The sequence below is a fragment of the Juglans microcarpa x Juglans regia genome, chromosome 3S (assembly GCF_004785595.1).
Source record: "Juglans microcarpa x Juglans regia isolate MS1-56 chromosome 3S, Jm3101_v1.0, whole genome shotgun sequence".
Taxonomy (NCBI): Eukaryota; Viridiplantae; Streptophyta; class Magnoliopsida; order Fagales; family Juglandaceae; genus Juglans; species Juglans microcarpa x Juglans regia.
In genome coordinates, this window is record NC_054599.1 from 27,071,743 (window position 1) to 27,094,170 (window position 22,428).

General features: G+C 36.1%; 3 protein-coding genes across 3 annotated transcripts; 2 read left to right on the forward strand and 1 right to left on the reverse strand.

Moving 5' to 3' along the window:
• The first annotated feature begins 5,627 nt into the window (after positions 1-5,627).
• LOC121257031 (stress enhanced protein 1, chloroplastic-like) lies at positions 5,628-10,396 on the forward strand. Its single transcript, XM_041157892.1, has 4 exons — positions 5,628-5,800; positions 5,885-5,995; positions 8,154-8,338; positions 10,090-10,396. Exons 1-4 carry the CDS (start codon positions 5,752-5,754, stop codon positions 10,192-10,194), a joined length of 450 nt encoding a protein of 149 aa, XP_041013826.1. The 5' UTR covers positions 5,628-5,751; the 3' UTR covers positions 10,195-10,396.
• Positions 10,397-13,028: 2,632 nt separating this feature from the next.
• Positions 13,029-15,191, reverse strand: LOC121257032. Its single transcript, XM_041157893.1, has 6 exons — positions 14,860-15,191; positions 14,599-14,765; positions 14,395-14,453; positions 13,903-13,952; positions 13,511-13,647; positions 13,029-13,397 (listed from the first exon to the last, which is right to left on the reverse strand). The coding sequence occupies exons 2-6, from the start codon at positions 14,616-14,618 to the stop codon at positions 13,193-13,195; spliced, it is 471 nt and encodes a 156-aa protein (XP_041013827.1). The 5' UTR covers positions 14,619-14,765; positions 14,860-15,191; the 3' UTR covers positions 13,029-13,192.
• A 1,794-nt stretch (positions 15,192-16,985) lies between these two features.
• On the forward strand, positions 16,986-21,209 carry LOC121257033 (DNA-directed RNA polymerases II, IV and V subunit 3-like). The gene is made up of 3 exons (XM_041157894.1): positions 16,986-17,575; positions 18,439-18,676; positions 20,606-21,209. Exons 1-3 carry the CDS (start codon positions 17,133-17,135, stop codon positions 20,876-20,878), a joined length of 954 nt encoding a protein of 317 aa, XP_041013828.1. The 5' UTR covers positions 16,986-17,132; the 3' UTR covers positions 20,879-21,209.
• The last annotated feature ends 1,219 nt before the right edge of the window (positions 21,210-22,428 follow it).

The window sequence follows — 22,428 nt, forward strand, 5'->3', positions numbered from 1 at the left end:
CACGTAAGGAATTTTGAAAACACCGGTGTCTCAGCGTTACAGGGAATCCTTTGTGCATTCCCCCATCCCTTCTCTCTCTCTGCTCTTTCTCTCTCCTGATCCTTCCATATGCAAAAATCCCTCTTTCACTCTCTTCTTCCCTCTCTTTTTCTCTGTAATCACCAGCTATCAGGCCATGGCCGACTCGAACTCCTTCGTTTTTAGAACATTACCAGCTTCTTCTTCTTCTTTTTCTTGCGGTAATCGTCTCTCTCTCAAACACACACTTGCTACTGATCCAACTAATTATAATAGCATTTTTACAATTTTCCCACGATCATGAACAGTTGATGTCAAAGCAGGGGCGGAACTAAGATTTGGTATCTGGGGGGGCGATCGGAAAAGTGTATGGTATGTGTCAGCATAAGTAATATGTACTTTTTGCACGTAATTATATACAAAAATAATCATACGTCATAAAATTATACAATTATTCTCGGCTTACTCATTTTTTTAAGTTTTAAGAAAAATTTATAGATCAAGAAAAAACTTGAAAAAGTATCTAATAATATAAAAGTCGTTAGAATTTTATTATATAATTGTATTATTATTAATAAGTGAACAGAAAAAAGTATGTGAATAACTAATAAATTCTTCACAAAAGAATATAATTTATTCACATACTCTCTCTATCTCTCTAGAAACGTCTCATCAATCATTTAACTAGATAAATCTGTTGCCTCTCATATGCAAGAATCTTCCAGATTTGTTTTAACTATTAGATAAATTCTCTTGAAACTTCTAGCTAGTTAAATGATTAATATGTGATTAAAAATATATCAAAGGTTGTAAAGTAAGATTATGTACAGGTGATAGGCAAGAAACTCAACTAAGTTGAGAATGACCCAGATCAGAAAAAAAAAATTAAAAAAAATGAGAAAAAAAATTAAAAAAAAATCATGTAACTATGTAAGCTTAGAAAGATGAGAAAAATTTATATGATATCATTGATATGAAACTAAACAAATCGCACAATGCACAAAAAAAAAAAGTAAAGAGAGATAGAGATGTCAAATCAATGCTATTATATTAATGGAATTAAGGATATTTGAATGATATATATTGTGTTTGAGTGTTGGGGGACAATCTTAAATATTTTAATAATATTTACACTTAAAATTGTAATTATACAATATATATATAAGCCTAATTTTTAAAACTTTTTTTTTTTTGGGGGGGGGGGGGGGGGAGTAGCCCCCAAGCTACAACATAGTTCCGCCCCTGTGTCAAAGCCAAACTCCGCCCTCGAAGTCGTATAATCGTGGTGAAGGGTGGTAGGAATCGCTGCTTGGAGTCGAATTTCCTTGCTCCGATTTCTTCCGGATTGCAGTCTTCTAACACTATGAATTCGACGGTGTTTTGCATTATCATTGTCTACAAATGCTAAACCAATCACTGTGCCTGGTGGATGTGATCATCTTGTTCGTGGATCGAACCTCTGGTTCTTTCATGTGTATGTGTGTATTTCGTTTCATACACAGTACATCCAAGTTAATTTGTCTAATAATATTCCACTATCTTTTTAAAAAAATTGATTTAGATAAAAAGGTCATGCCATTGAGCTCAGATCATGCAGATAATTCATAGAAAGACACTCAACCCAATCAGCAAGCAATTCAGAAAGAGATCGAGACGATTCCAAAAATGGAAGAAATTTCTGAATCTGTTTTGTCTCCATGTTTACCACTGATACCCATTTCGCAAATTCTGAAAGGCATCATCCCTCACAATCCTCATCATTTGTTGTCAGATTTCATGTTAGGATTTTCGTGAAGGAGAGAGAGAGAGAGAGAGAGAGAGAGAGAGATTTCTGGTAATGGAAGGTTCGGGAGAGAGAGAGAGAGGGGGGGTGGGGGTATGCACAAGGATCTCCTACAGCGCAGAGAGGACAATATCTTATCAACCCCTTACGTGGCATATCTCCATTGGTCTATTGGTCTCCGTTAATAAGCACTTGTAAGAGACATCGGTCCGAATCGTTTCTCTATTGTCGTTGCTACTTGCATGGGAATTAAGCCGAATGGTTTGTGTGGAAAGTCTGGAAATAGTTGAGAGTCTGTTGCACGGTCAGTGACAGTACTGTAACATTAAATTTGTCGTGGTTTGATGATGCTAATTAAGAACGGTAACGAGACGTTTACGATTTATCTACTGTCCATCTACCACTTCAGTCCACGTAACATTTTTTTTTGTTACTTTTTTTTATCTGCTTTTTCCACTGAATTTCAAAAGGCATGTTAGTGTCCAAAATCTCTCTCCTCTTGGCGGCGACGAGCACCCTCTCCCCACTGTTCAACGGCGGCGTCTCGTGACGAGATGCACTTTCCCACACAATCTCTCTCTCTCTCTCTCTCTCTCTCACACACACACAGAAGCCCTCCTCGCGTCACACCTCCCTCCTGCAACCTCCAAAAAATCCTCATTTTCATCACTCTCAAAACAGCATTATTTTTCACTGAGCTATGTGGGCTTTTTGGGTTTCTTATCTCATTAATTTCTCTACATCAAATCAATATACCAAAACAACATCACATAAGTTGAAATTACCTAAACAAAAACAGAAAAAAGAGGGGCAATTCGTCGAACCTTTTTATCACTACACTACCGACAAGAATGTCAAAGCCAATCCAATCCACTATGGCAAAATGCCACAATTCAAAAGACTTGTAAAATACTTCAATCTCAGAACCTACGGCCAGGTTGAAGGAACTTTCGCGGCAGGCCAGCTAATTAGAGCATCCTTAATTATTAGTCAAAATTAAAAGACATTTTTGATAAATATAAAAAAAATTTAATTTTTATTATTCCATTCACATAAATCTCCACATTATAATAACTATTTTTTTATTATATAACAATAAAATAATATAAGATGAATTTAGTTTTGATTATTCACATCAAATCTCTACACTGAATTATCTATTTATTCATTATATAGTAATGAATAACTAATAATTTTAAAACTATTTAATTTTTTTAATTATTAATTTAATTTATTTTATTATTCTACCTATTATATATTAATTAATAATCATATTCTAATTAAATTAATATATCACTAATTCAAATTAATATATCAATTGTGATAAAATATGTAATAAAAAGAAAGGGAGAGAGAAATAAGTGATAAAATATATACTTGATGTACGTACAGTAACCTTCAAATTTAGAAAAACTTTTGAAAGTCACTGTAACTAAATTCCAATTATTTAGAATTTAACTAATCCATTGTGACTTGTGAGCATATTTTGCTCTCTAATAGCTAAATATTCAATAGATTTAACTTTTATCTAATCCATTGAGGATGCTCTAAGGATTCGTTTCTTTTCACAATTCCTCTTAATTCAATTCAACTCATCTTATCTAATCATTACTTCTTTTTTAAATTCTCATATAAAATAAAATAAATAATTTAACTTTTTTAAATTTCAAAATAAAAATAATATTAAACAGATATATTCTAATAATATTTTATTCAATTTTTAATTTTAATCTCAACTCATCTCATCTCATCTACGAAAACAAATGAGGCTTAAATTGACTAGGTACAATCTTTTAAACCTATTACTGATAATAAGGGAATAGATAAAGTTAAGAGATAAGTCAAGAAAGAGACAAACCAAAAGAAGTTGGTTCAAATTTCTAAAAGAAAAAAAGTTTCACAAGACAAGTTAGACTTAATTACTCCAAGAAAAAAAAACTTCTATATAAGGAGGGGACTCTTCATAGATTGAGAGAAGCACTGTGTCTCTTTTTATTTATTTTTATTTATTTATTTATTATTATTTTATGGATAAATTATGGGTGTACAGGAACCTACCAAACTGGCCGCAATCGACAAGAACCGATGAAGAATCGGCTGGCATGCAGAGAATATTTGCTCAAATCGAAGTTGGTTGGTTTGGTCCCAGTTTGAACCACTGTCAAACTGCCGAACCGGCCAATGGTATATATAAGTTTCAGTTTTATATATGAAACTACGATGTTCCACTTAAGTTTAAATAGAACGGCATTGTTTATGTCTGTAGTTGTGTTTTAAACACAACTAAAACAACACCGTTTGGTATTAAACTAAAAGTCATCGCTCGTTTCATCCTTAACAAAAAAAAAAAAAAAAAAAAGTGGAACGACACTACTTGATTCGATATTATATCGTCTTCTTCCCTCCCTCATTCTTCCCCGATTGAATCTAAACGCGAGTCTCTTGATTGTGAAAAAATATTTTTTGAAAATTTTTATGAGATCTCTTGACTGTACAGCGTTGCACATAGCTAAATCTAATTTATTGGATGTTCCCAGGCGGCAGAGTACTTGGGAATTGGATGATGTGTAAGACATTTCACACTTTTGAGACGAACTAGACAGCTTAAGTTCCACCGATATGGCAGAAATGTGCAAGGAATTGCACTTCTTCATCAACACTCCAAGCTTTTTTTCAGCTTTGTTCCTCTCTGCAAGCAATCTCCCTCTCAGGCACTCACAGTTCTCGAGCCGGCCGCCTCTCCTCCTGCTAGCACTATTTCAGATCACAATGTAATATTTAAGAAAGAAAAAAAGATAAGATGCTAAGAAATTTGGTTTTTCTTCCCCTTTCCTGACTTGTGTAGATAGAGAATGTGCAAAAACAAAAAATGATGCTATATTTTTTCTGTTTTTTTAATTCTGTTTTATCTGGAGATAGGTGGACCACTTCAGTGTAAAAATAAATACTGGTACACAATCAATAGCATTTACGCACACACTTTTAACTCATCTTTGAGGAAAAAAAAAAAACTAGCCAACTTTGTGCATGCCCTCGATTATAAAAAAGAAAAGAGGGATTAATTTTAATAAATCTGGGCTAATTTAGACACCTGTAAGTGTATTTAATAAAAAGATGAATTGTGATGGTTTTAGATGAGTTAAATAAAATATTATTTTAAAATTATTTTTTAATATTATTAATATTTTAAAACTTGAAAAACTTGAATTATTTATTTATTTTATATAAAAATTTAAAAAAAATATAATTATAAGATGAGATGAATTAAAATCACATCCCAATCCAAACCCATCTTATTATTTTCCTTTTAACAACCTTACCAAAAAGAAAATCTTACCTATGATTTACGCAACATTGTTGATGTGATGTGTATAGATTAATTATTAAAAAACTAATTTACTGAAAAATATATTTTGCATTATGCATTCAGATCATTTCTTTCGAGAAAAGTACGTAAATTTAAGATAATCAATTTTATTTTTTAAAAAAAAAAAGTGAAAAGAACTAAAATTATATTTAAAATTATTCTAATTTATTTACTTGTTTTGATCTCTTTGGCTTAATTTTCTTTTTCAAATATAAATTATAATGTCAATAAATTATAATTTTAAATTATAAATTATTTAAAAGTGATACTATATTGACAGATAATATTTAAAAGCTGAAATTAGGAAATAATTTTAGTATTGACAAATAATTGATATTGTAATCAATTAAGGAAAAAAAAACATTGTCGCTAGTTCTGTCCAAACCTTGTTGCCTCTCATATTTCAAAAAAATAAAATGTTCCAATACCACCCAAATTCTGAAGTAGGTATGGTACACGTGTCACGTTCCCATCTCCGCATACTGAATAGTTGTCATCTATCAGTTCTATCTTCACAAAGCTCACTTCATTTCGATTGCAGCCGAGAGGCGAACTCCGTGGCGCCACTGTCAACTCCTCTCCAATGGCCTTTGTAGCTCCAATCTCAGCGTCTCTCTCCCTTTCCTTTAGCGGTAACTCTCTCTCTCTCTTCCCCTCTCCCTTCGGGTTCTAGAGTTCCCATTTGTCTGGGATAATAATGGTAGATATTGTGGCAGATGTTCGTGCTTTTAGCTCTGCCATGGCCAAAGCCCCTGCTGCAACTCCTCGGCTTCCTCTTTCTAAATGCTCACCAACTGGGTCTTCCTTCTCTACCGGTTCTCCGCTATGTAAGGATTCTAATGCTTTTTCCCCCATTTCATCCAGTTTTTCTTATTGAGATATTATATACGTCTCTAAAAACGAAATTTTGAAATGTTGCACAACTAGTTGGAACCCAAAACTTCTTGTGAAAAAAATCACTTTTAAAAGGCGAATATGCAAGCACCCTCAAGGTTTTATAATGAAAGAAATTACTGCACAAACAAGTATCTTATATGGGCTGGAATGATTATCTTAATTTAAAACTTACGACATACTACCGAGGCTGTATGTGCGGCTGTTGTCGGTACAACTTGTTCAATAGAACAAAATTGCAACCTTGTGAGTTACTGCCCATTATGCTTAAGCGGGTAAGCAGTACTTCCCCTCTCTTCACAACTATCTTTGGGAAAAAGAAGTCGCAGTTTCAGTATAATTTGCTTAATTTTGTGACATATTTACGTATGGCCGGGATTCTGTTGACTCACTTTAAATTGAGTATCCGTTTCCTTCTTTTCCTGCTAGGATTTGAAATCTTGTATTTTACACATCCATGCGATCGAGTCTTACATGTCATGGTTTTAGCACTAACCCAGTAGATCTAAGTTTTCAAGAGAGTGCTTTGGATATTAGTCTTGTTCATTTTCCCTTAAAGTTGCTTGGTTTGACGTATTTTTATACGTGTAAGTTGTACTTGTCAAAAATCTGTGCTTTATATTTGGAAGACCAAGAAAGTGCTTTCAAAACGCATAAATTACATCCTACCTCCTAGAACGTGTGACATATTTACGTATGGCCGGGATTCTGTTGACTCACTTTAAATTGAGTATCCGTTTCCTTCTTTTCCTGCTAGGATTTGAAATCTTGTATTTTACACATCCATGCGATCGAGTCTTACATGTCATGGTTTTAGCACTAACCCAGTAGATCTAAGTTTTCAAGAGAGTGCTTTGGATATTAGTCTTGTTCATTTTCCCTTAAAGTTGCTTGGTTTGACGTATTTTTATACGTGTAAGTTGTACTTGTCAAAAATCTGTGCTTTATATTTGGAAGACCAAGAAAGTGCTTTCAAAACGCATAAATTACATCCTACCTCCTAGAACGTGTGACATATTTACGTATGGCCGGGATTCTGTTGACTCACTTTAAATTGAGTATCCGTTTCCTTCTTTTCCTGCTAGGATTTGAAATCTTGTATTTTACACATCCATGCGATCGAGTCTTACATGTCATGGTTTTAGCACTAACCCAGTAGATCTAAGTTTTCAAGAGAGTGCTTTGGATATTAGTCTTGTTCATTTTCCCTTAAAGTTGCTTGGTTTGACGTATTTTTATACGTGTAAGTTGTACTTGTCAAAAATCTGTGCTTTATATTTGGAAGACCAAGAAAGTGCTTTCAAAACGCATAAATTACATCCTACCTCCTAGAACGTGTGACATATTTACGTATGGCCGGGATTCTGTTGACTCACTTTAAATTGAGTATCCGTTTCCTTCTTTTCCTGCTAGGATTTGAAATCTTGTATTTTACACATCCATGCGATCGAGTCTTACATGTCATGGTTTTAGCACTAACCCAGTAGATCTAAGTTTTCAAGAGAGTGCTTTGGATATTAGTCTTGTTCATTTTCCCTTAAAGTTGCTTGGTTTGACGTATTTTTATATGTGTAAGTTGTACTTGTCAAAAATCTGTGCTTTATATTTGGAAGACCAAGAAAGTGCTTTCAAAACGCATAAATTACATGCTACCTCCTAGAACGTGTTGTCATGTTAGTCATCTTCTCTCCTTAAGAATCTACTCCTTTGTCCTAGTTCTTATGAGCTCATGAGCTTAATTTGGTTTTGAATGCTTTCTTGACACTCTACAGATTTAATTTTATTAGAGTTTCATTGCTCTGAAAGCTTAAGAGTGCATATATGTCATCAACATTCCTGTCTAAACTTGGTCATTCTTCCCCTTCTTTAATTTTTTTCTTTCTTTCTCTCAAATGGTACTCCGGTTTTCTATTCCCAATCCCCTTAGTTTCTGTATGGATGCTATATATATAAGACAACATGCAAATAGAAAAGTTTGAACTATTTGTAAGTTTAGTGCCAAATTTTCCCCTTTAGTCTTGGAGACTGAGGGATCATTTTCTTAACTTTTAAGTTAAGCGGGTGGGAGCTGATGCTTGCTTCCATCTGTAGTGATACGAAGAACTTATTGTCAAAAGAAGCCTGCCCTCAAAGCTATGCGGCCATTTTCCATCAGATGTGAGCAAAGTAGCAAGGAGGCAAACAGTACTGTGGATGTATGGCTAGGCCGGCTTGCAATGGTTGGCTTTGCAGCGGCTATTAGTGTTGAAATAGCAACAGGCAAGGGACTCCTGGAGGTATGTTACGTACAATAATTGGCTTTGCTGAGGCTCTTAGTTTAATTTCAAGCCTTGTTATTATTGCCATTTGTCAGTGTGTTAGTGAGCTGGGATACAACTTGCAGTTTTATATATAAAGCCCAATCAACAAAAGTATCACAGCATTAAATTTGTTTAGAAATTAAAATGAGTGGACTGTCCAATGATAAATATTTAACATAGGATCGTGCTACGTCCACCGCTCCCAGCTACCACTGGGAGCTACCGTTAGTATAATTGTTCTTCTTCTTTTTGTTGTCTTTTTTTACATGTATTTTTTTATACTTTTAAATATTTTTTAAAAAAAATAAAAAAAATCACTATATTATTAAAAAATATTTCTTTAATTACTAAGTAAAAAGAAAAATTTAAAAAAAAAAAAATTCCAGCAGTAACACCAAGCTGTAAAAATCAGTGGTGAGAGTATCATTTTCTTGGTTCCTGCTAGTTATTTTGATATGTTTTTTTTTTTTTGCTTTTTTTTACATGTATTTTTTTATCACTTTTAAATATATATTTTTTAAAAAAAATTCACAACATCATTAAAGAATAATTCTTTAATCATAAAGTAAAAACAAAAAAACAAAAAACAAAATAAATGCTAGCGGTAGCTCCTAGCGGGAGCAGGGAGCGGAACGCTTAGCATTTTCCTTTAACATATGCTGAAAAAGTTTAATAAATGCGCTATATATGGTGTTCCATATTACATTAATTTACATAAGCTCATAAAATTCTAGCTAAGTTGCTTCAATCTATTAACCACTCGTAGGAGACAGCAATGATTATCTTTGCTTCTGTCATCAGAAGTTTCATTTATAAGTTATTTGTTTAAATTAAAAACTGAAGAAAAAACTGGTTTAATCATTTGAGGGAAGTGATCTCAATAATCAAACACCGATAACCCATCCCTCAAAAAGAAAGATACACTGTCCATCTCTGATTGAAATCCTATTAATTAGGATTGCCTTAGACATTCGATGATGCCTGAGCTATTTTCAGTGCTGTAGTCCTGTTTTTCCGGTCTTGGGAGCCTTCCAGCCAGGAGGCTTACAAAGGAGATTTTACAGATATTCAAATACTTTCTAATTTATTATAAAAGAGTCCTAAAGCAGTAATCAATAAGACTTCTAATCTTGATCTACTCCTATTCAAATAGTAGATAAGATCAACCACTAACAAGTAATCTAAAACCATCCTGACTGTATTGATTCTCCATAATTACTTACATACCTAGCTAACAGGTTTCTAGCTCTAGTCCTAAACAAGTGTTTTATATAATCCTAATATCCTATGATTGATCTGTAACCAGAAATGCTATTGCATCTAGTCCCATTAAATTATTGCCATATCCATAATTGGAGATATGGGACACGCTGCGGAAACGTGAAGTGCTGAAACGCCGCGTAATCATTTTGAAAAAGAGTGAGGTCTACTATTAAAAAAATAATTTTTTTCATGTAGGTCTTATGTTTTATTCACTTTTTTCTAAGTGATTACGCAGCGGTTGCACTATTTATTGTTGCAAATATCTTTTCTCTAAAATTGAAACTCCCACCCTTCTCTCTTCCTTTGTCTTTCTGTAGGGAGAAAAACAAGCACACAAAACCATTTTTTAAGTTTTTAAGTTTGATTTGCTTATCAAATATTAAGAGAACAATGCAACTGTCATAAACAATTATTTTATAAAATGCTTGTATGTCTTATTATTATTATTATTATTATTTTTACAGAATTTTGGGCTCACATCTCCCCTGCCTACAGTAGCCTTGGCAGTTACCGGATTGGTGGTCATTTTAACTGCAATTTTTATCTTCCAGTCTGCTTCAAAAGATTGATCGCGTTTCAGCTAGGTTGCTTCATTTTGTAAAGTTTCTAATTCTCTGTTCTTAAAAATCTACTAGATTGCGATTTTCTTCTTTTGTTATGAAACTGTATGCAAAGGCCAGTGCTTTATTCCATGTATTTACTATTTTCCAATGCAATACTGAACGTTTTGTCCAAATTTATGTTCTCTTTAGAAAAAATATTTGTTAGAATAGTGTCATTTTAACTATAGTACTCTTATTCAATAAAATTAAAATACCGAACTTTTTTTTTTTAATCTTTTTTAAAAAAAACAATTCCTCTACAGACAGGTTACTTTGCGTAGGAGAGCTGCACAGGATGCCATGTCAGCGTGTTTTAGAAAAATAAAAAACAAAATAAAAAATAGAAAAAGCATAGGAAATACATGAAAAAGAAACACACGAGAGAAAGATGCAGTTCTCGTTCTCCATTGCGCGTCTAGCATATTTTACCGCAACATTTCATGGTCGTAGGTCATCGTCGACATTATCTCTGGCAATTTTGAACACTTCATCTCTATCAATCTTCATCATCATCATCATCTGTGATAAGTGGGTTCATTTCTCAAAAAAAAAAAAAAAAAAAAATCCTCTCCGTTTCTCTCATTGTAAAAAAAACCCCCCATATGTCCGTCTTTGTTTCTCTCTCCCAACCAAAAATCCTCACGAATTCTAAGCAACGGTTCTCTGTCATGGACTTATCGTCGGGTAATTCTTTCTTCTCACTTACAAATTTTTTCTTCGGTTTGTGATATTGGGTTTTCTTTTATGATAAAAACCAAGCTCATGATGGTTTCTTGGTCATTCAGTGCATGGGACCTGGGTCTCTGAGAAGAAGGTGGAGTTGGGGGAATGCGTGGAGCTAATGTAGGATGATGCGGTGAGGCTAGGTGGCTCTAGCAGAGTCTATAGGCAACATTGGATTCCTATGATCCCTGCATATGATTTGGAAAATCCATTCGTGCCACCCGAGTTGCATGTATCCATGACTAAGGAGAAAGCAGAGGAAACTTATCAGGCCTCACAGCCTCTCTTGGCTTTACTATCACTACCCAATGAAGGAAATGAAGATAACTGTACAGTAGAACAAACCCATCACGGGGCGTGACATGGAGGAGAGGAGGAGGGAGATGGAGGGGGATCACGAGATGGGTTTCAAAAATTGGGAGGGGAAAGTAAAATTCTAAAGCGCACCGTATTGATTTCCACGTAGATCTCTCGTGTTTATTCGTGCGCATCCCTACGCCAACTCTCCTCGGTTTTCCTTAAAAAAATATAGTGCTCTTATCCTTGTGCTAGTGCATGAAACAACATACGAAAAATTGGATAGGAGGAGACAAAACTGACGAGATGAACATTGATTTTCGGATTTGATAAAAACAAGTGCTCGTATAAAAGATTCAAACAATAAAAATCTTCTATCGAGCGAGAGGATTCCTGCTTTTAGTCATTAAAAATTGGTGATTGTATAAACAATTTGTACGTCAATTTTGAAACTTGGGTGTTTTTTTTTTTTTTTTTCAAATAAACTAGATGGTTGGATTGAATCTCTCAAATTAGTCTCAATTGCAAACTCAAAGAAGCAGAAAACCTTGATCTGAAATCCTTATTTTATCTTGTTCAAAAGATTCAAAACGATCCGATCTCCCTCTCTCACCGTTGCTAGCCGCAATCAACTTTGATCACCGCACTGATTCATCCCATCTGGTCTCCCTCTCCTATCTATGGCATGGACAGCCTTTGCAGCTTCCTTTCCTGATCACCATCTCCAATACAATCCCACAGCTAAAACTATCTACTTTAGAGGTGACGGACGGACGATCGCACGGATCGAACACTCAGCCATGTAACCGTGTATCCTCTCATACTTGAGAAGCTTGAGTTGTTTGATTCACCTCTATTTCGTAGTTTAACAGGCCAACAAAAGATGTTTAAAGATTTGACATCACGGTGAAAACTCCACTACAATGTAGTGCCATTTAGATAGTGAGTTGAGATGAGAAAAAAATTAAATAAAATATTATTTTTTAATATTATTATTAGGAAAATGCTACAGACACTATTCCCCCTTCTCCTTTTTGCTTCCCGCTTGATGTGGGTATGCCCTGTGGCATGTTTTTTTTTTTTTTTTTCATGTTGCCCATTTAGATAAAAAAGGAAGCAAAAACAAATAAAAAAAAATGCAGAGAGAAAATGGATACCTGGGATTCTAGAAGACGGCGTGGAAAGACTAAATGGAATGGGGAAAAAGGAATGAAATGGGGAAGATGACGTAGGAAGGGGGAAAAAAGAAAAAAAAAAAAAACATGCCACGAGAAGGGGATACGGTGTCTGTAGCATTATCCTTATTATTATTTTAAAATTTGAAAAAGTAAAATTATTTATTATATTTTATATAAAAATTTGAAAAAGTTATAATTATAAAATGATATGAAACATTTTCACCATCCAAACGAGAGGAATGTTCTTGGACACCAAATCATGTTTACATCAAATTAAACGCCTTTCTATTTCATTTTCTAATATGAGATTACCCGGATAATGCATGTAATTTGATTGGTTTTTATTAATTTATAGCAGCAGGTACATCCAGACTAGTCCTGCCATATCCGGCCAAAGACTATTTACGAAGGACTATTCAAAATCATTTCTATCAAGCCTGGTTCTTGACCAATGTCTCTTACAATAATAGGACTGTTTAGTTTTAAGACATGGAAAATCCTACCAAATGCGCGGCCTTGGTCTACTTCAGGACCGACGAAAAATTATAACTTTCTTTGAATGGTACTCTTGATCCAATAAAAGAAAGAGAAAAACTAAACTGGTTAGACAAATGATATCAATAGAAAATAGATACGAAACAAGCCCAGTAGATAGGTTAACAAGGTGAGCACATCTCACATTCAGAATGTGCAAATTCGAATGTTGAAGGCAGAAGAGTCCAATATGGACAACACAGAAGCAGAACAGCAGAAGCTTATCTTTTAGATCACACGACCATCGATTGGGGTCCATCTATAGACTTAATTTTCTTTCCCTTTCTCTTCTTTCCTCCGTTTTTGTTACTCCTTTTCTCTGGCTTCTCATCTACAATCGGTTGTGTGCTTTGTAGGTGTTGATGAATGGCGGCAAGGGGATCTGACTGGAATGCAGGATGGCTAAGAACCATGCTTAAGTGTTTTCCTTCCTTCAAGCTGATCGCGATGAACCCATCATACATTAAGAAAGACTTTAGCACATAGTATAAGGAGTCAAGGACTAATTAAACCTTACAACTTGATGTATATCATGGAAGTCGAGAGCTCACATTAACTTTTGCCTGGATTTACAATTCAGCTTTAACTCAGTTGGTTGCCTCTGGGACTTCAACTCAGGAAGGAACTCAGAGAGAGAAGAGAGATCATATGCTTTTAATTTCTTCTGCCGGCTTCGAAGTTTCTTTTTCTGACAGAACATAGAATGGACTATTACATAATATAGAGTACCAACACCATTCAAATATGTTTTGCAAGTGCCACTACCTATAAGTTGAGGGTTTGAAACAGAAAAGGAAAAAAAAATCATATATATCAAATAAAAGTGTGTAACTTTAGTATGCCATTGCGACTAACAAGTTCGGAACTTGAGGAACATGATACAGTACAAAGATTATCCCCAAAAGATCAGTTTGCTCAACAAAAGGTTGTAAGGATCTATTACCTTACCAATGGACTTCTGAGCACTCAAGGAAGCAACAGTCTCTCTAACCTCTGCATATTTTCAGGAAAAAACTGAACTAAATATATAGGAGAAAAAAAGGGGTTTAAATATGGATATGAATTTAAACGATCCTAATAAACGATCTCAACGGTACCAATACCAGCCAAATTAATTCACCAAATGATCATTTACTGACAAGGAAACAAAAGGAATCTATATTCCTTTAGAAAAAAAAGGCAACGAAAAAGTCCCACAACACCAAACAAGAGTATCTATCATGGTAAAATACAAGCTCTGAAACTACCATCAACCATGGTATTTCAGTCTCCTTAGATACTAACCGAACGTTATTTTTACTCCAGAGCTCATGATTGACAACACTGAGAGCAATATTGATTAGTAATTGCAACTACTATCGCACGCACACACAATACAACATAGCAGGAAAAAGAGAACTTGTTGTTTCGTGATATAAAAGGAATCCAGACTTACTGCCATAGAACTGGCGCTTCTTCTCGAATTTGAGGTCCGCTTTAGACATTGATTGCGGTCTGCGTTATATTTCACCATTACAGTTTACAGAGCAATATTTTTATCAGAGAAAAAAATAAAGCAGATAATTATGATGAACCAAGTACGGATTGAACAAAAAAAGAAACGAAATTAAACGAGTGCCAATGTGATAAATATCCTTACAGCGAGCGTGACTTCCCCATGACTGAAGACAGGCGAATTAAACTGGGAGAGACCTAGTAAACGGTGAGAGAGAGGGATACGGACGGAGAGGGCCTACAGCGTGTGGTGTTCGCAACGTCGGGGATCGTCGCGGCACGAACCCGGGACAGACGGCGTGAGTCTGTGCGCTGCGGAACATCATTAGAGGATGAGAGAGAGAGAGAGAGACGGGATAGAGCGAGAAATAGAGGCACGGACTGAGAGAGAAAGAGAGAGACTTACCGGCTTCGGAGACGAAAACTAGGGACGGAGGGCGTCAGCGTGAGGAGTCCAACGGGAAAAAGATCGCGGAGAAGGGAGAGAGAGAGAGAGAGAGAGAGAGAGAGAGAGGGACGGAGAGGAAGGGGGAATTACCGGCGCTGGTGCATTCTGGACGGTCGAAGAGGAATAGAGGCGTCTCAGCAAGAGAGAGCGCGGCGTAGACGAGCTGGCGAGAGGGAGAGACGGAAGAGAGACAGAGAGGGGCGAGAGGGAGAGGGAGAGAGAGCGAGAGACGTCGGCCTGTGGGAAGAACAGGGGAAGAAAAAGACCTTCTGCGCCTCCTTTTGTGTTTTCACTGGTGACCTGGGTTTTGGTTTTAGAAAAGGATATTGGGCCTGGGACCTACGGGCCCGGACATTACAAGTAGGCTTCAATATTTATAAGTAAAAGGCTTAAGCCTAGATGACCCAAATTCACTTAACCGGGCCTACTGATAAGTCAATTTCGTGTTATTAGGGAGAGCACGCCTCTTTCGTTTTATGATTGAAAAATGTTCAATTTATAACTCTTTTATTACTATTTCATAATGAGTATATGACTTAGGGTTTGCCAAATTAATTCACCAAAGAAAAAAACTACTTTGCCTCTCAATTGTACCGCTCAATTTGACTGCTTGACAATTTTTTTTTTTTTTTTTACTTAGTAATTAAGAAAGTGATTTTTAAATGTATTGAAATATTTTTTATAAAAAGATCAATATTCAGGAATTGCCCACGCGACCCCTCATCCATTAGTGCATCCATTAAGTCAGAAATGCTGTATTCAGAACCTCGTAAATCAAAGCCTTACTAGACTAGATAGGGGGCAAAGAGGAGCTGTGAAATCATTTATCTTTTTTCCTTTTAGCTCCAGAAGCATCCCTGCCTTAAGAAACCTACGCAGTGCTTCGTCGTAGGCTCCAAGTGTGGCTGCTCTTTGAAGTTCCTCGTAGACAAACCTGACGTAGTCAGGGTCCTCCTCGTAGGACAAGTAATGGGCCAATAGGGCCTCCTCAGAAGGAGTGGCCGCATAAGCGGTTGTTATCCCCCATTTAAGGGATAACCAAAGGACTAGGAAAGATGGTCCGAAGAATCTCGATAGTAGTTCCATGAACAATCCTTTGCGGGATTGGTTATTTTTTTAAAATATTTAAATATATTAAAAAAATATGAAAAAAAAATTTAAAAGAAAACAAGCTGTCAATTTGAGCGGACGGCAGAGTAGCCCGACTCATTTACCAAATGATCATTTACTGACAAGGTAAAAAAGGGAGCAATATTCCTCTAAAAAAAGAAAAGGCAACGAAAAAGTCCCACTATACCAAACAAAAGTATCTATCATAGTAAAATACAAGCTCTAAAACTCCAACAAATATGATATTTCGATCTCCTTAAATACTTGAATTTTATTTTTAGGGTTATCATATGCTCAAGTTGATGTATAAAATGTACCATCCACATTATTTAAATAATAATATTTAATTTATCAATTCTAAATTTTAAATTTATCTTCCAATTTAAATTATGTTGTATAAATATTTTATTAAATATAATATCTATACCGATTTATAAATATAGTTTTTCTTATTTTTACTCCAATGGGACTCATTACTGGCAACACTGAAAGCAATGTAAATTTCACTAAATGGTGAAACGGGTTACTGGGAGTTGCATAAAATAAAATAGATGAAAATGATTTGTCCTAGTACGCATAAAAATTAGTAATTGCAACTAGGGTTATTGGTAAAGGCATTGAGTTTAGAAAATATATTTGCATCAGCCAATAGCCGCAGCTCGCGCAAGCTGCTGCGGTAAAAAAAAAAAATATATATATATATATATATACATATATATATTGTGAGGTGTGTTGTGGCTATAGGCTAATGCGTTTAAGAGTATGTTTTTTTAAGTGTAAAGTTTAAATATTTTTGAATGCAAACAATTTTTAAAATTCATCAAAATGAGAGTTTTTTTTTTAAATTATCTAAGATACACGCAAAAAATTGACTCTTTATAAATAAAAAATACTTTAATTATACAAAATTAATCTCACACACTCACGCATATTTCGAATTTTATTTTATAAACCAAATATTTTTGCTTAATGTTCCACCCTCGCGTGAATATATTATTGTTTCTCGAAAATGGCCTTGGGTGGAGAGTCGGAGACTAGAGAGTGGGCATCATACGTACCCCTCCGAAAAACCCACTGAGAACCTCCGAAAAGAAGAAACAAAGCAAGGAAAAACGGCGAACATGGACGGAGGAGTGACGTACCAGCGTTTCCCGAAGCTGAAGATCCGAGAGATGAGGGACGACGTCGTGAAGTTCGAGCTGCGGGAGACAGACGCCAGCATGGCGAACGCTCTGAGGCGCGTCATGATCGCGGAGGTGCCCACCGTGGCCATCGACCTAGTCGAGATCGAGGTCAACTCCACGGTCCTCAACGATGAGTTCATCGCCCACCGCCTTGGACTCATCCCCCTCACCAGCGACCGCGCCATGAGCATGCGCTTCTCCCGAGACTGCGACGCCTGCGATGGCGACGGACAGTGCGAGTTCTGCTCTGTCGAGTTCCACCTCCGTGCCAAGTGCCTCACTGACCAAACCCTCGACGTCACCAGCAAGGACCTCTACAGCTCCGACCACACCGTCGTTCCTGTCGATTTCTCCGATCCCAATGAGCCCGGCGAGCAGAGGTTAGGAAAAACCTCATTTTTTTCTTGGGGGGTTCAAGAATTTATCCTAATGATCTTACTATTATACCCCTAAATTTGTTAAATTTCAAATTTTAAATTTTTTTCTCAGAGATTGTGATGGAGCTATTTTGTGGTCTTTCGGGTTATTCTCTGTAATTTTAGCAAGTGATTTTGTAAAGATGATAAAGTTTTCTTAGAGTGAAAAATTGGGTTTTTAGTAATTATCTATAACATATAAGAGGGTCTTCTTCTAGGGCTGGTGGAGCTCGGTTTTTATGTCTGGCCAAATTGCAACTGTGTACTATAGATGACCGCATTTCTTAATTAGCGATGTGCCATGTGGTTTCTGAGAATGTCCAGCAAAGGAAAATGAAAGTTTGAGGATTTGTATTGCTCGTTGTTTTATGTATGTATTGTGCAATTGGAAAATGCTAAATGTATTTAAAAAAAACTTATTTCTCTACGTGTCAGTTATTGATATGCTGAAATTTATGAAATTTGAAATTAAAAAAAAACTAATAAAATAAGTCTTGTAATTAAAATTGTAAGTAAGAGTGCAAGTACATTTAGCACTACTCTTGTGCAATTAGAGGACTTTTTGCAGGTTTTTTGTCGGAATAATATATACACCGAATTTCTTTACTCAGTTTCTTGGTATCCTACAAAGTCTTGAACACTTGGTGAATTGTAATTTTAGTTTTCATCTTCTTCTACTTATGTTTTATTGATTTTCTGCTGCAACAGAAGTTTTGCTGTTCTTTAATCTAATAGCTTTTCATTCACCATAACAGTAGGGCACAGCCGTTATTTACAATTAAGGATTTGAAGATTGTTATATTTGAGTTAATTTATATTGTCTTTAGGGGGATTATCATTGTGAAGTTACGTCGTGGACAAGAGCTCAGGCTGAGAGCTATAGCCAGAAAAGGGATTGGTAAAGATCATGCAAAATGGTCGCCTGCTGCTACTGTCACATTCATGTATGAACCAATGATTAGAATTAATGAAGACTTGATGGAAAATTTATCGCTGGAGGATAAAAGAAGTTGGGTTGAGAGCAGTCCTACCAAAGTGTTTGACATCGACCCTGTTACCCAACAGGTTGGTTGTTTTCAAATCTGAAGCTTTAAATGTGCATTTGTATATGTTCTTCCATAAAGTGATTGCCTTGGTGGACTTTTTTTGTTAAGGACACCATAATTCACTTCAATTACTTTACTTTCTTGTATGGAATTATCAAGTTGCTGTCCCTAGAGAAGAAAGGAGATCAGAAGGGAAGGTGGCATAGATGGTGCTAGCTATTAGCTCAAGTATGTATAAATAGAGTTCTATTAATAGTTAGATATAGTGGCCTTTGGTTGGATGATGTTGGCTCTGAAGGAGCAGAAATGAGTATATTTTGGAGATATGCTCTAATGTTCGGACCAAGTTATGGAAAGTCAACATATAAACTGTAGTTTCAAAACCCTAAGACTTCAGGTTGGCATATCTCAATGTCTCCAGTTAAATGTGTGTAGCAGTTATTAGTCGCATGTGCTTTTGTGTCTTCTCCTCCTTGGATCATGGTGTAGGACAAACTAAATGTAACTATATAATTGGACTAATTAATCCATGTTATGGGAACTTTGGATGAAGAAAAACTGCTGCTGTTAACTGGGCGAAGAAAATTTTGATTGCGGAATAGCTCTGGTAAGCATGTGTAACAATATGGGGAAAGCACTGGTTACACTTGCGTTATAACCCCAAAAAGACTAGTCAGCTTGAAGCTTCTCTAGAATCACTTGTGGCCCAATTTCGCCTAGCAAGTAGCCAATCTGAGACTTTGCACTCATGGCTACTTTTATGACATACCCACTCCATGTGGGTTACTCATCTTCTCAGTGCAGAACTAGCGGGTTACAAGTATGCATGGTCTAGCGAGACTAAGTTGACTAATGAGATCTAGTTTCTTGGCATCTACCACCTTGCAATTTCTATGATGTGCAATTATCTTTAGACAGTAGAATTTGGTGTACGTTTTCTGATTTTCATGAGATAATTGGTGGCTTGTTATAGTTTTGCTATGTGTCCTATGCTAAAACTAAACACTCTTCTTGAAGAAAGAGGTGGAATTTTAAAAGAACAAAAAAGTTTTGAAATAAAGTGTGAAGACTTAGAAAAAAGGGAAGATCTTTTAGTTATTGATGTTTGAGATTTTTTCATGGGGATTATAGCCTGCATTGGATAAGATATTTCTTTGGTCAATTGTAGTTTTGGGTCCTAACTCAAACGGTGTATTAGGTCAGGTTATACCACCAATGTGGCACTATGCTTTCAACTTCTTATATATACATATATGGGGGGACTTCTTTCATATATTTATGGCCTTGACTGTATTGAAGTGTGCACTGCTCAATTATAGGACATAACCCCTAGGGGTTGGCTCAAGTGGTAAAGGCGTGATATGCTCCTTCTAGGTCTAAGGTTCAAATCCTCTTGGGTGCAAACAATTTCTAGGGTCCATTAAACTGGGGAACTTCCTCTTGAATTACCCTAGGTGCACTTGCAGGAAATTCCTTGTCGAGGGCCTGGGCCTGTGCATCCGAGGGATTAGTCAGGACTTTGTTCTTGGACACCTGGTGCCAATAAAAAAAAAAAATTATAGGACATGCTCAAACTGAATAGACTTCTTTCTTGTATGAGAATGGTTAGGTGGCTCATGTAATAATGGATTGTTTGATAGATTTGCATTTGTAGAAATGATGCATGTCTATACAGATACCCATACAATGAGCATGGAATTTTATTTTAATAATTATTGGCCCGGTTCACTTGGATTTGACAATCTATGTTGTTTGGGCTAGTTACAACTTTCCTCACCTTTTGGAAACCATCAACAAACCATTGGAATTAACCCCATCCATAAAGAGGCAGTTCAAAATTACCCCTTGTCATATTCTGATTTCTTTCTGCACTATCTGATGTGTCCTTTCATTGGATGCATTGTTTTTCATCGTAACAGGCTTTTACTTCTTTTTTTTTTTTTATTAGGTTTTAGTGGTTGATCCTGAGGCATACACTTATGATGATGAAGTGATCAAGAAAGCGGAGGCTATGGGGAAGCCAGGGCTTGTGGAGATTGAAGCCAAGGAAGATAGTTTTATATTCACTGTAGAATCTACTGGTGCAATCAAAGCTTCTCAGTTGGTACTCAATGCTATAGAAATCCTGAAACAAAAGCTGGATGCAGTTCGTCTGTCAGATGATACTGTAGAAGCTGATGATCAGTTTGGCGAACTGGGTGCTCATATGCGAGGAGGATGATCCAGTTGTTGAAAGAGGAATAATCAAATGATCCTTGCAGATTCTAGGATATCAATTGAATTCCATGCACTTTGTGGGACTTGGCAATAGTACTAACTGCTTCTTCCTTCTTTAATTTTTGCTGTGGATGCTGCTCACCAGAAGAGAGGGGAGGGGGGGAATGCTGTGGAAGCTTGATCTGTTTCTCTATCAAAATATGCCCTTGGATCTTTTGAGACATCAACTTGTGTTTTTTTTGTGAACTTGCGTCCCATTGCACGTTACCTACTAGCAAGACATAAATACAGCATGGTTAATCTAATTCAATATAATTTCTATCTGCTTTTGGAAATCGAAAAACTTCAAATTTTTTTTTTTTAGTTGTCCTTGGAGATTTATGGTTGTCGTTACTATACGCACTCATGTTTCGGCTGAGTCCGGATGATTCTGTGGCAATGTAATTGAAAACTTAGGGCCAAATCATATCTTGTTGCTGATATCTACAACCCCATTTGGACTTGGATTTGGACGGTCAGGCATGGTTGAATGGGCCTGAGTTGCAACTTGCGAATACAGTTATTTTCTAAATCAAGAAGCGTGCTTGGTTATCAAGATACGTATTGTACCTACGAAACGGTATGGAAACCTCCACTTATCTTGTGTTTGGACGCTACAGTAAACTGTATTCAGCACAATATTATGCAATTAACTAATTTAAGCCATAGCACGCCACCATTTTAGTTTAGGAACCATTTGTGGGAGTTGGTTTCCTGCAAATATTACTCCTAGGTATTCAATTCAATTATTGTTCCTACATCTCAAGTTGAAATGAAATAACAGTCCCAAAACTTCACCAAATCCTAGCCATTTTTTTTTTATCTCCCCCTTCCTCCACCCCTTAAATGTGATAGATGCATGATCTTGTTCACCTGTGTACTAGGAACAATTCACGGGTTCTGTCTCTATAGAACGTGTGGACCAATTTATATTATCTTATCTCCATTCTGGCTGCAGCTAGGGCGTGGTCTAAAGCCATGCAGGGCCACTTGCGACAGTATAGAAGTTGTGAAAGATCAAAAAGAATAAAACTTAATTCTGTGGTTGCCCTGATGATCAATAACAAGGCCTGAAGTCCTCCAGGATTAGATTTAAAAGTTAAAACCATGAAAATTATGACGTCACCATCATGATCTACATCCTCATTTGCAATTCTAGTGGTGCCCTATCTCTTCGGACTGACCAGCTAACACAAGGGTCCTCGACTCATAGTGTACGTAGTGGTCCTCATGAAGTGTTGGCCAGGAAAGTAATTTCATCCTGTAATATTGAGGTGAGGTTGTGGATTTTGACAACTGGAGTCGTAAATGCCTGAAAACCATTTGCAGAAGAGGACAGTCCCATACAAAGATGATTTGTACATGATCGATCGTGGAGTATTATCCGCAGTATAAGGACAGATATAGCAAGCACATGAATAGATCCCTTCCCCCCAAAGAAAATGCATGCATGGGAGAAGTCTTAAAGAACAATGAGATCAGTAAAAATATGGTCTGGTTTATGTGATATACTTT

What these genes read in the sequence shown, in the direction of transcription:
- LOC121257031 (XM_041157892.1), top strand. Translation starts at nt 5,752, where the DNA reads ATGGCCTTTGTAGCTCCAATCTCAGCGTCTCTCTCCCTTTCCTTTAGC. An exon ending in TCTCTCCCTTTCCTTTAGCG is followed by an intron (nt 5,801 to 5,884) that starts GTAACTCTCTCT and finishes ATATTGTGGCAG; the next exon opens with ATGTTCGTGCTTTTAGCTCT. An exon ending in CTCTACCGGTTCTCCGCTAT is followed by an intron (nt 5,996 to 8,153) that starts GTAAGGATTCTA and finishes TTCCATCTGTAG; the next exon opens with TGATACGAAGAACTTATTGT.
- LOC121257032 (XM_041157893.1), bottom strand. Translation starts at nt 14,618, where the DNA reads ATGGGGAAGTCACGCTCGCT. An exon ending in CTCAGAAGTCCATTGGTAAG is followed by an intron (nt 13,648 to 13,902) that starts GTAATAGATCCT and finishes ATGTTCTGTCAG; the next exon opens with AAAAAGAAACTTCGAAGCCG. An exon ending in AAATCCAGGCAAAAGTTAAT is followed by an intron (nt 13,398 to 13,510) that starts GTGAGCTCTCGA and finishes CATCGCGATCAG; the next exon opens with CTTGAAGGAAGGAAAACACT.
- LOC121257033 (XM_041157894.1), top strand. Translation starts at nt 17,133, where the DNA reads ATGGACGGAGGAGTGACGTACCAGCGTTTCCCGAAGCTGAAGATCCGA. An exon ending in AATGAGCCCGGCGAGCAGAG is followed by an intron (nt 17,576 to 18,438) that starts GTTAGGAAAAAC and finishes TATTGTCTTTAG; the next exon opens with GGGGATTATCATTGTGAAGT. An exon ending in TCGACCCTGTTACCCAACAG is followed by an intron (nt 18,677 to 20,605) that starts GTTGGTTGTTTT and finishes TTTTTTTATTAG; the next exon opens with GTTTTAGTGGTTGATCCTGA.